At 39.0% G+C, this 12,144-nt stretch overlaps 1 protein-coding gene across 1 annotated transcript in view; it reads left to right on the forward strand.

Moving 5' to 3' along the window:
• The first annotated feature begins 28 nt into the window (after window positions 1-28).
• RIT2 (Ras like without CAAX 2) overlaps window positions 29-12,144 on the forward strand; it is a 288,645-nt gene continuing 276,529 nt past the window's right edge. Inside the window, exon 1 of the mRNA XM_028524669.2 lies at window positions 29-401. Coding sequence (XP_028380470.1) covers window positions 293-401 — 109 coding nt within the window. The 5' untranslated portion in view covers window positions 29-292. The remainder of the gene's footprint in view (window positions 402-12,144) is intronic.

A 12,144-nucleotide genomic window follows, 5' to 3' on the forward strand; every position in this document is an offset into this window, starting at 1 on the left:
CAGGGAGAGAGACGCTCGCACAGAGAACAGGAGCAATAGCGGCAGAGTGAAAGAGTGAAGGATCGGGAAGGAGGGGGGAAGGTAAAAGCCAGATTTTTATTGGAAGCAGTTGAAGTGGTTGCTATGAGACCCGCTCAGAGCACAGGACCAACAGCCAGCCTGACGCTGATGGTTCTTACCTCTCGTACTAAACCTTTCTTTTGACACAGTTTTAGGGCTGCTTAATATCTGAGCAAGCACCTGACACAGGCGACTTTTTCCTTCTTTATTCTACTCCGGTCCCTCCGGTAAGATGGAGGTAGAAAGCGAAGCCAGCTGCTCCCCCAGCAGCGCATCAGCATCAGGCGGGTCCAGAGAGTACAAGGTGGTAATGCTGGGAGCAGGGGGAGTTGGTAAAAGCGGTAAGTTTTAATACCAAATGCTGGGGAAAGAGGAACCACTGTGGAGGCAACTGTACAGAATGAAAAAAAAGTAACAGTAATAATGCTGATGCTGTCAGGGGCTAGCCTAGCTGCAGCAGTTAAGCACCAAGTATCTAGCAGGATGCTGAGCAGCGTAAGGACTGTTACGAGATGCTGATGAGTCAGGAGATTTGGGAGACAACCAAGGATGATATTTAGAACTTTAAGAGGATCATTTTTTCCCTTTGATTTCTTGCTAGGTATTTTTTTAATCTTAATCTATATGTCTTTTTTTAAAAAATAGCATGCATGGCATTTATGAAATAATTATGGTATGTGAAGATATGCTCCTGTTCTCAAAAATATTCATATAACGTGCTATGAATATTCAGTGACATGCACATATACAAACACAGACACATATGCAGGATTATCAGAGATGATTGCTGTGTTTGTTTCGTTGATTAGGGGCTTCCTGTCTCCCATTCCTTGCCTGTGATCTGACAAAGCATGTGTGGGCTTTTTAATGGAGAGTTGGGTTTTGAAAGTGACAGCTGTTTAAGGAATGCTATTCATTGGGGGAGCTGTGCAGGGTGATGGAGCCAATTGTTGTGGTTAACTGGATTAAAAGAGAAAACTACAAGAGTAAATAAAGAATATGATGTGCTAATGCAGGTAGAGTGGAAAACTGGTTATGCTGCATAAAAAGCAGAAGTTGTCAGTGGTTCCGTTTCTTGAGGGGCTTGAAAGGCCAAATAGAACAAGCTAGAGAAATAGATCTGTAGTATTTGAGGCTGATTAAATGCTGGGTATCTTGGGGCTATGGCTATCATTAAAACATAAATAGGCAAGCATAACTTTGTATATTAATTTAAAATATCCCATGGGAAATACATCTTTGGGGATGCCAAAAGGCATAATAAATATTAGAGTTAGCATGGACAAAAAGTTTTTTAAAAAATTCAATAGTTTTAGGGCTTGGCAAAAAGATTCAAAGTTGAGGTCAGCACTATTGGTATAAACCTCCCCACCCCCCCAAAAAAGCTGATATGAAGTGGGTTCATAGTCATAAGAAAAGTTGATCGGTAAAGGAAGGGAAAAAAAGAGTGAAACTTTAGCAGACAGCAAAGAAGTTAGAAAAGTAGCAAGAGACATAAGTTGAATATTCCTTCCCTAAAGGATTTCCTATAAGAAGAAAAGAAATAGGTAAATATGGATGTGGTCAATCACTATGTATATCAAAGTGAGAAAACTTAGTCACCTGTCCTAGGAAGGAAAGGTAAAGTGAAAAATTTCACAGATATGTATGAATTAGAAATTTTTAAAAAATTAATGTAATGACTTGAAGAGGAAAGAAGCAAAATAGATGAGGTTTAAGGAGGGAGAGAAGGAGGAAGGTTAAAGAGAAAATATTTCATATAAAATAAAACTATGCTTTGATAAAACCTAGTCAGCCAGACAAAATGAGGAAGCAAGAAACCATATGAGAATAAAATATGAAAAAGAGAAAGAAACAGATCTAAGGAAAAGGCAGGTGACTCATCAGCAGAAATGCCTCCAGCAGCTTGTGAGGTCAGAGAGATGCCCAAAGGGCCCCATCAGGTGCCCATGTATTACCTTTGATTGCTCGCTGGTATTTCCTCGTTTTAATCAGGAGGTTGGATGATGTGGGAATAGAGTGACGAGGTTTTCGCGTGTATTCCATGGAAACGAAACCTGGAGAGAAGAGATGTGGGATAGCAGTGTACTTATTCCTGGCGATGGTATCGTATCTCCTATTTTGATTTCCTCCATGTATTGTTTGCACTGACGCGTCATTGTCACTTCTCAAATAACTAGAAATTTTTGACATACCAAAATTGTCAGCGGAGTGACCTGGTTTGCTCTCACCTCCACTCGGTACAAAAAATTTGCATAATTAAATATTTAGGCAAAACTTTTCCAGTGTGATACACAGGAGCAGCCAGTTCAACTCAGAGATGATAGAGTAAAAGAGACTAAATAAATTCTGTTGTACTGACTTTATCAATAACATACTTGGCTATTACTTTCAGAAAGAATGTAACTCATACTACGATTCTAGGCTTAGAAAATGATGTTCTTAAGGCTAAATGTTTGGAACCAGAGTGACGGAAGCACGTCTTACCCTTGGGCTTTGTCCCTATGATTCATCTGGTGTTAGCAGTACATAAATGTTCAAGCACTGGTTCTCAATATTAACCTTCTCTTGAAGGTTAAACTGTTTGCTTTCAAATGAACTAAAATATTTTTGAGAATTAAAAAGGCCATTTTTTGTGTTGCCGAAGATCTGGATCAATAGAAGCACAATTTGCTTTCCTTCCCATGGTTTCAGTGGCTTATGTGAAAGGATCATACAAGTCAATTACAGTGGTTTGTGTGAAGGGATTTCAAGGGGAATTCTGCTGTTCTGTAGAAACTGAGGAAGATGTGTGTATCAAGCTATCAACTGTTTCCAGTTCTGAGTCTGTTTCAATTCAGCCTTGAGCATGAATGAGAAGCTCAATTTACCAGGACCTTAACTTTTAAATGAACATAATCTTCAACATTTTCTATGCTTACTGAGAAATTAGAGGATTTTTTTTAAATCCATCTTTTACTAAGACATATTTTGGTGAGTAGGAAATTTTGATAGGATTTGCAACTTTACTGGAGCAGAAATTCCCACAAAATTGAAAATTGCAAACTACAACTAATCAATCAACAAGTCATTTAGTATGTATTATACATGGGGCCTGTACTAGTTACTGTGGAGGGAAACAAGAATGATGTGAACATTTATGACTCATCCGTTACGGGCTACATGGTTTTCTCGCTTATATTCAGTCCTCTCCACAATCTGATTGGGTGTCACCATTTTACAGATAGAAAAACTGAGGCCCAAGGGAACAACTTGTGCTTGGTCATAGAGGTAATTTACAGAGGTTGCGTGAAGTTTGATCTAACTCTATGACATTGTGTTTAACAACCTGGGCAGGAAGAGTGAAGAGTTCTGCCACTCACTATTAAGAAGACAGGGCTGATGGCACTGCACTGTCCACCCCCTGAGCGTTGTATTCAGAAGAAAGCTAACCCATCTAGACTAACCCTCTCATTTATGCACGTACACCTTTAAATTAATATAATTAAATATAATTATATAATTAATATAATTATAATAGTGCTTATAGATATATAAAGCAAATGCTATATTTATATCTATATAGTGGGGCTTTATACCCAATATTATCCAAGAACCCTCTGAGTACCAAGAAAACAGAATAAATAAGAAGTAGTCTTCACCTTATCTGAAAGATGGAGAAACTCAGGCCCTGAGAGTTGAAGGACTTGCCAAATGCGCGCATAGGGTAGCGGCAGAGTCACATCTAGAACTCAACTCTTTTGACCCCCTTGAGGTTGAGTTTTTCCACCACACCCAATTTTTACTCAGGATGTACACTAATTACCCACTGAATTTTATGTAACTTAGGCACATTCTTAGCCTTCTATCTCTCCTTACTCCACTGCCTACCATTGCTTCCCCTCCCCAAAAAGAAAGAAAAAATAAATAAAATCTGACAATTATTGTTTAAGAGTTTACTGGAATTGAAATGACCCTTATGAATATTTTCTGTCCTAGTGGTTTAATTAGAAAGGCTGTTCCTCAGTGACAGAGTGTGATTAGTGCCTGTCTGCTTTCTCGGCATTCACATCTGGCTCTCCCAGTGCAGGCTCGAGTTATTCAGGGTATCGAATTCAACACTCCTGATAGACTTGTTTAAAATAAAATACACTTCACCTATTCTGTTTTATGATTATGTTTGAGGATAAAATAATTTAAGGAGACAAGTATGTTATCCGTTCCCAATGTTCAGATGAGGTACCATAGGCACAGAAATGTTAAGATATTTGTCCTGGAATACACAGAAATAAATAACTACTAGGAAAAGAACACAAGTTTTCTAATACTATTTTTTTTCATTACATTTCATGCGAAAGGTATCCAAAGATCAGATGAGATCTGCATGTTCTTTTCTAGTCCCTAGGAAACACCTTGAAATTCTTTTGGTGAAATGTTGTGTAAAATTTTGTCAAGTGTGTAATTGGTATGAAATATGCAAAGCACCGGGAAAGGAGAGGATGTTGTTCCTAACAGTGATTCCAGACATGGCTCCTGCCCTCCAGGAGTGCGCAGTCTGGTGGGGGGAAATATAATGTACATGACAACATGATAAGTTTATGGTAGACCTCTCATGTAAGAACTGTGAAAATTCAGAGTAAGGGGTGGCTAAATTGCATGTGAAAGTTATGAAGGAATCCAAGCAGAGATATTTGAATTGTCTGTTAAGGGATGAGTAGGACTTCTTGAGACTGAGAAGGGAAAGTATAGCATGCTCTAGAGTTGGAAAGGAAGAGAATTTATTGGGAAAAGAGCATGTAAAGGCTAACAGGAATGTGGGGGCTATAATGTTTTATAACTTGATACTTGATACCTTAGTGTCTTTTGGGACAGTTGGAAAAATATCTTCTATGGCTTAAAAATCTTAAAAATCTCTTAAAGAATCACTTCAAACATATTTTCAGTTGACTGTGAAAAGTCAAACCACAAATAAGCTAAAAACATAAAAAGTATTAGGGAACTCAGAATTTATTAGAATGCATCCATTATAAGTTTTTGGTAAAGGGAAAACTCATTCGTAAAATAAGCCATCATACTCTGCCCCACATTTTCCTGCAATTTGTCTCTTTTATACATTCTGAGTTTTATGTACCAGGAATTTATAAAATGAAAGCAATAACAATATTTTCTGAAGTAAACAGAAGACAACACAAACCAGTTCCTTCAACTGCAGTAAATTGGTATAAAAATGTAGGAAATCAAGCCTTTATGTGATGAATTAAATCAAGGCAAACAGCCAAGTGCATCATTCACATCCTTGAGGCTCTATGTTTTACCTCATTAGCAGAACTTTGGATCTGACAATGCTGAACCACTTTCACATCATGACCATTCAGTATATGAATCTTCTGAATTGCAAAGACAAAATAAATACATAAATAGACAAAGGGAAAAATAAATGATTTAAAGACTTGGGGTGCCCTCTGCTCTCCCATAATTGTCACCACCCTAATAACACAGTAGATCATTACTCACTGCAAGTTGTCAGCAAGAATTAGCCAAGAGGTTCATATAAGGCTTATTAGCAAAATACATTGGTATCTACTCACTCAAGTAATGATCGAAAGTGTTATTCAGGTAAAAGGTGCTGACTAATGATATTTCCAAGATTATATGCACTTTATATATTTTGCATTGATAAAAAAGTTAGTATAGCTCTATATCTTCAGCAGAGAAAGAGCCTAGAAATGAATTAATTTGTATTGGTCCCTGAATACCCACATGTTGCTGGGCTCCTAACATTTACACGTTCACTGTGGTGTCCCAGTGGCCAATGGTCTGTCCCATTCACCTAGCCCCCATTTACTCCTCACCTTGATCTTGTGAGGTAGAATTAGTGTCTGCATTTATAGTTACGAACACTGAGGTCCACAGGAAAAAAAAGAGACACAGAGATATTCAATGATGACCCTGAGATGTCTACACATATATGTCTAAGTTCAATGTGTATACTTTTTAAATTTTACCACACTGACAGTTTTTATATTATTTCTTGAGAACTGGTGAAACGAACCTGAGTATAATTTCAGCTGAATCTTCATAGATGTATTGTAGCCATCAGATAAAAATCATGTGTACACCAAAATACTTGACAAATTTTTATTTTCTACACAAACAACCCTTATTAAGTGGAATAGGTAGGAGCATGGAAGCTCCGAACAAACATGTCAACATGTAGGCACCAAAGGTATACTAACTACATTTTGGTCCATTCCAAAACCCTTGGGAGTCTCAGCCACATAGAAAAGAAATGACAGTCCTCTCAACTTGCGAGGGACCAAGTAACCCACTAATGATAAGAAATTATTGAAACTGAGATCATACTAATAAAAAAAGTAGACAAGGTGCTGAATATATCAGTTGAATTTTCTTGCTGAACTATTGAATGTTTTCTTTCTATTGATTATCTATCTGTGTATCTATCTATCATCTATCTATTATTCTATGTACATGCACAAACACATACCTACACAGAGGACCCCAGAATAACACATTTCAACAGCACAGATTCACTTACATGTTGATTTTTAAAATAAATTTGTGTATATATTTTATCTTCCTTATGATTTTCTTGATGACATTTTTGAACTTTTTAATTACAGTTAGCATTCAATATTATAGGAGTCTCAGGTATCCCACACAATGGTTAGACATTTATGGAACTTACAGAGTGATTGCTGGTAGGTCTAGTACCCCCTTGACCCTAAACATTTCCTTTTCTCCAGTCTGCTTCATTGTAAGAATACAGTATAGAATACCTATAACACAAAATAAGTGTTAATCAACTGTTTATGTTATCAGTAAGTCTTCTGTTTGGTAGTAGGCTATTAGTAGTTAAGTATTTGGGGAGTCAAAATTTATATGCAGATTTTTAACTGAGTGGGGGAAAGTGCCCCAAACCTTGTGTTGCTCAAGGGTCCACTGTGTGTGTTTCATATGTGAAAAATGCCTTCCTTGTCCACTAATTTAGTAAGAATAGAGGATATGTGTGTGTGCCCAGACCTGGGAAAGGCCCTGAACAATTACTAAGATTTAGACACAACTGCTGCCTTCACCAGTGGGGCAAAAAGGTTGCATAACCAGAGCAGTGTAATGCAGTGGGTTAGGTTCAAAGACAAAGTTATACACATGGCACTTTGAAAACAATGCGCACTGTGGTCGGGAAGTTTGAGTGACCCAACATGAGTTGCTCAGCTGCTCAGCCATAGCATGGAACCAGAACCCTCCTGATCCACTTGCTCATGGATTTTTTCCCTTAGACTATGCTGCCTCCCATAAACCAGCTTCAAATCTGCTCCTCCTCACTGGAGTTTAGGTTGTGATGGTGACTGGTTTTGAGCGTATGTGTCTTTGCAGTGTGGCGGAGTTGTGACTGTAAATACACGGATGGATGGCAGTCCTCTGCACTGCTCACGAGCCTGCAGGAAACTCTGTTGTTTCTGAATATGGCTGTTGTTTGCAAAGCCCACCAATGATCTCAACTCACTTAGGCTTTGTGCATAAATGTCAGCTCTCTGATGACCATCACCAAATGGTGCCATCTGCTCTTCTGGTTCATCAGCAAGCACCAGCTAAGTGTCATTACTGGCAACTGTGCCAGCTCATCCCTTCTGCCCTTTCCTGCCTGCCATGACCCTGCTCCAGCTTACACTGTAGCATCAGCATTGGAATTTGACCTACTTGAGTTTCCCTACTCACAGCTATCAGCATCCTGCCACTGCCAAATACATGGGAGGAATAGTAGTACATGCCAGGTTCTTCCTGGAGCACGCACCCAGGATGGACTGTGTTGGAGGGCACTGGGGAGTGCTGGGGAGTGCTGAGGAGGGTGGCCTCTCTGGAGATTTTGAGAGGGGAATCAGAATCCATACAAGGTTTGGAATCCCAGGGGGGAAAACATTTAATTGACCTGGAATAAGATTGTGTAGAGGATCTGTGGTCTCACAGTGGAACAGCAGACAAGGACTGTTAGCTGGTTAGATATGGTGTGGTGAGTCGGTTTGGTCTGTGTGCAGTACACTGCTTGCACAGGAGGGCATTGTTCGTGTGCTTACTTATCGAATGGATGAGAAAACCTCTATTTCTCACTCCACAGTTCTTCTAAACAGGCTTTAAAATGTGCAGCAAACATGACAGTATATATTTTACTTAAACCTCTATACATTCATAAGGAAGAAAGATTCTTATTTTGTCTAAATGCAATGTTTCAATTTCTTTCCCCAGTGAAGAGCAAATAAGAGCCTACCTTTTATATATACATATATATATATACCTAACCCTGTTCTAAGTGCTTTCTTTATGTATGTACTTCTTTGAATTCTCCCAAATGCAGCAGCATAGGCATGACAATTACCCCAATTTACAGACAAGAAAATTGAGGCTTGAAGAGGGTGAGTAATTTGCCCAGAAGCTGCTGTGTCTGTGCAGGTCTTAGCCCCTGCCAGGTCCCAGGCTCTGAGCCACTGTACACTATGACATCAGCGTCCTGTGTTCTTGATCTACCCTTGATCGGCAAGGTGTGGCCTCAGCATACAGATGACAGAACAATGTGAACTGCAGGTTGGAGCATCCTAAGAAATCCAGACTTGTGTTTTTTCATCGGTAATATAGGGATAACAATAGAGGGATAACTACTGCAATGATGCATACTCATAGACTATTTGTAACAAAAGCTGGCACGTTGTAAATACTGAATAATGCCTGTAACGTGAATGGGTGACTTTGTTTTTAATTATTTGTCTTTAACAGCATTTGGCCTTGTACAGGTCACTTAAGCTCTTGGAGTTTCCACATTCCTCATCTAAAAATGACATTAATTAAAAAGACCTCAGAGAGTTCCTGGGTAGATTCATTAAAAAATATCTCATGAAAATGTGAATTGTAGAGCTCAAGACATTACATCCTCATTATATCTGTTGCCTGCTGCCTGCCTGCCTACGTGCCCCCTTTCCTCTTTCCCTCCCTCCTTCCTTTCCTTTCTTTTTCTTTCCTTCCTCCCTCCCCTCCTTCTTCCCTTCCTTCTTCTTTTCCCTCTGTCCCTCTCTCCCATACCTCTACCTAAGGCAGTGTACTTCAGTAGGGTGTTGGGATGATAAGGAATCTTTTAGATGGACTCTAGGAAAATGTGACTTGGGTTAAATATTGTAAATGTGTTGTTGTGTCCACCTGGTCTATGCCTACTCTTGCTCTTTATATCTTTATATTGATTAGTTTCAGCTTCAGGCTCCTGAGTGGTAATCTCAGTGACAATAATAATGGTGGTTTGCTAGTTACCCTAGTAAACAATTCTTTTCTTCATTCTAATAGACCTAGCATTGACACGCAAACACACGTACACACACACCACTGTCTGCTAGAGAAAGGATTTGGGGACAATTGCCTGGCTTTGCTACAACAGCGACAACGGGTCTGCTTAGAGGAGCTATAGTTTATAATAGAGAATGCCTGTGCTTGAATTAGGACTGGAATTAATTTCTCTAATGCACATGTTATTGTAATAAATTTTGAATAATTAGATGCTTTCTTTGTTCTCCTCTGTAGCCATGTTGCTGCATTTAAGTGGAAAGAGTCATATTTAATAGTTGCAAGAAAAGCTTGTACTAAGCAACACACACATATATTTATTTAGATTAAAGAAATCAGACAATTTACTTAGAATCACAAGGAGCATATCTGATATTTGAAGTTGTAAAGACTAGCTAATTGGTCCCCTCCTGTCATCTTTTAACCTCCCACATCACATCCTTTTTTTCTGTCTGCATTGCCCTCAGGCCAATTGTCCAGAGGTTCCATTCTGCTTCTTTCTTTTCCTGCTCAAATGTCTTCAGTGGCCTGCCCATTGCCAACAGGCTGACATCAAAGCTCACAGGACTCCTGATGTCTGAGAAATGTGGGGCTGTCTGTCGACTGGTCATCAAGGGGGGATCTCCGAGGCTAGTCAGACAGGAAGGCATGTTGTGTCGGATGCCACAGAGGAGTCAGACCAGAGAGGCCAGGAATTTGTGAACCAGGAGGGGTCAGTAAGATGTTCAAATAGAGAGTTAAGAACACTGTGGTAATGGAGTCAGGTGGGACGATTCAGAACTGAGGTTACAAAGGATGAGGTGCTGTAGAAACTTGACATGGACCCTGGTATAATATGATTTGTTGGACTGCATCTTTCTCTTGGCCTCTTTCCGTGTCTCTGTCTCTTGCCCTCTCTTGGTGTGAGCTATGCTCTGATCTAAGAAGACCCATAACTACCATAACTATCTGTCTTCCAGATAATTTATTCTTCTTTTAGTCCCTTCAAATTCTTAAGACTCTTTTCTATAATATTCACATTAATTATTCTAACATAAACTCTCTCCTCCTTTCTCTCAATGTATCTAGTTTTATCTGTCCTTCCAGATTCTGCACAAGTATTTCCTGCTCCTTAATATCTTCCCAGTCTATTCCAGCCTAATGTTCTTCCTCTTACACTCAATATTCTTTCTGACTATTATTCATTTTGTAACGGTTCAGAGTTACATAGTTTCTTCTAGCATCTGGTTTGTGGTCTTAAAATGTAATTTAAACCTTGCATTTTTATTTAACTTGCTATCTTTTATATTTTATCTCCCCATCTCAATTGCACAATCCTACAAGATAGGAAATTTATTTTATATTGTCTTTTTTCCCCATGAATTGTGTGGTAGTAAATTCTCAAAAATATTTACAAATTCAATTTTTCTCTTTCATTATTTGAGAAAATGTAGAGAGTAAGACATCCCACATATGTAGTGAAATACAGCTAAGCAATATTCTAAAATTTTTGATGCAAAGAGCCATGGATATAGGAAAATAAATGGGCACCCATAGAAACTTAGCAGGTATGTGATTATAGGGTAGGTTGTGACTTGCGAGGAACCTAGGCTCACTCCAGCATGAATAGTCTTCGATGACAATGAATTTGAAGATGAATAAGCCCACCCTGTGTTTAGGATGCTTACTAACACAAAGAGGCCAAATTAAGATTGTGGACCAAAACTTGTCAGATAGGCAAGAATGAGTAAATGCAAATGCCTCATTAAAAGAAGTGATCACACGCCACACACATACTGTCGAATCAGAAGTAATGCAAATTCCTTGAAAGTCACAGTGCTGGCCAGCTGGCAGCCAAAGACATGTGAGACCCTGAAAATAACTCATGCTTCACTTTCTGCTGAACACCAGGATTAGGGGGAGAGAAGCAGTTTATGAAATGTTCTCGGAAAACCTTAGCAAACAAGCCCTTAGAACTTTCTTTTCTCTTGTGCTTTTGAGCTCAACGTGATTATAAATATCTGAAGGAAAAATTATTTCTTGGTTAACACAGAGGAAACCCAAGTTCAGTTGTGATTGTAACCGAATTCTGAAGTGACCACAAGTTTCCAAGTGTTTCTCCTGTCAGGGTGAAAACCATACTGGGTCATGGTTTCACTTTGAGCCTCTATTCTGAAATGAAGGGATGGTCCTAGAGAGTATCATGCTAAATGAAATAAGCCAGTCAGAGAAAGACAAATGTCATATGATCTCACTTATATGTGGAATCTAAGGAACAAAATAGAAACAGAGGTGTGGATACATGGAACAGACTGACCGCTGTCAGAGGAGAGTGGGCTTGGGGATGGATGAAAGAAGGTGAAGGGATTAAACAACAACAACAACAACAACAGCAGCGGCAACAATATATATATATATAGATATATATATCTATATATATATATATATATAGATAAAGGGGGGATAAATAGGGATGGAAAGAGACTTTGCTTTGGGCAATGGGCATAGGATGCAGTGTGCAGATAATATTTTGTTGAGCTGTACACTTGAAGCCTGTATGGTTTTGTGAAACAATGTCACCCCAATAACTTCAATTAAAAAGTAAAATAAAATGAAGGGCAATGAAATACAGTTATAGCACAGCACTCATCAGCTTCAGAACTTGCCAAACCCTGTACACATTGCATTTTGATGAGAAAAAAAAAATGTTCCAGCACCCTGCACTGGCTCGGGACTCATGGCACTTGCTAGAACTTGTATGAGTCACGATGCTGCCTGCAAGAG

Source organism: Phyllostomus discolor, chromosome 9 (assembly GCF_004126475.2).
Source record: "Phyllostomus discolor isolate MPI-MPIP mPhyDis1 chromosome 9, mPhyDis1.pri.v3, whole genome shotgun sequence".
NCBI classification, from domain to species: domain Eukaryota; kingdom Metazoa; phylum Chordata; class Mammalia; order Chiroptera; family Phyllostomidae; genus Phyllostomus; species Phyllostomus discolor.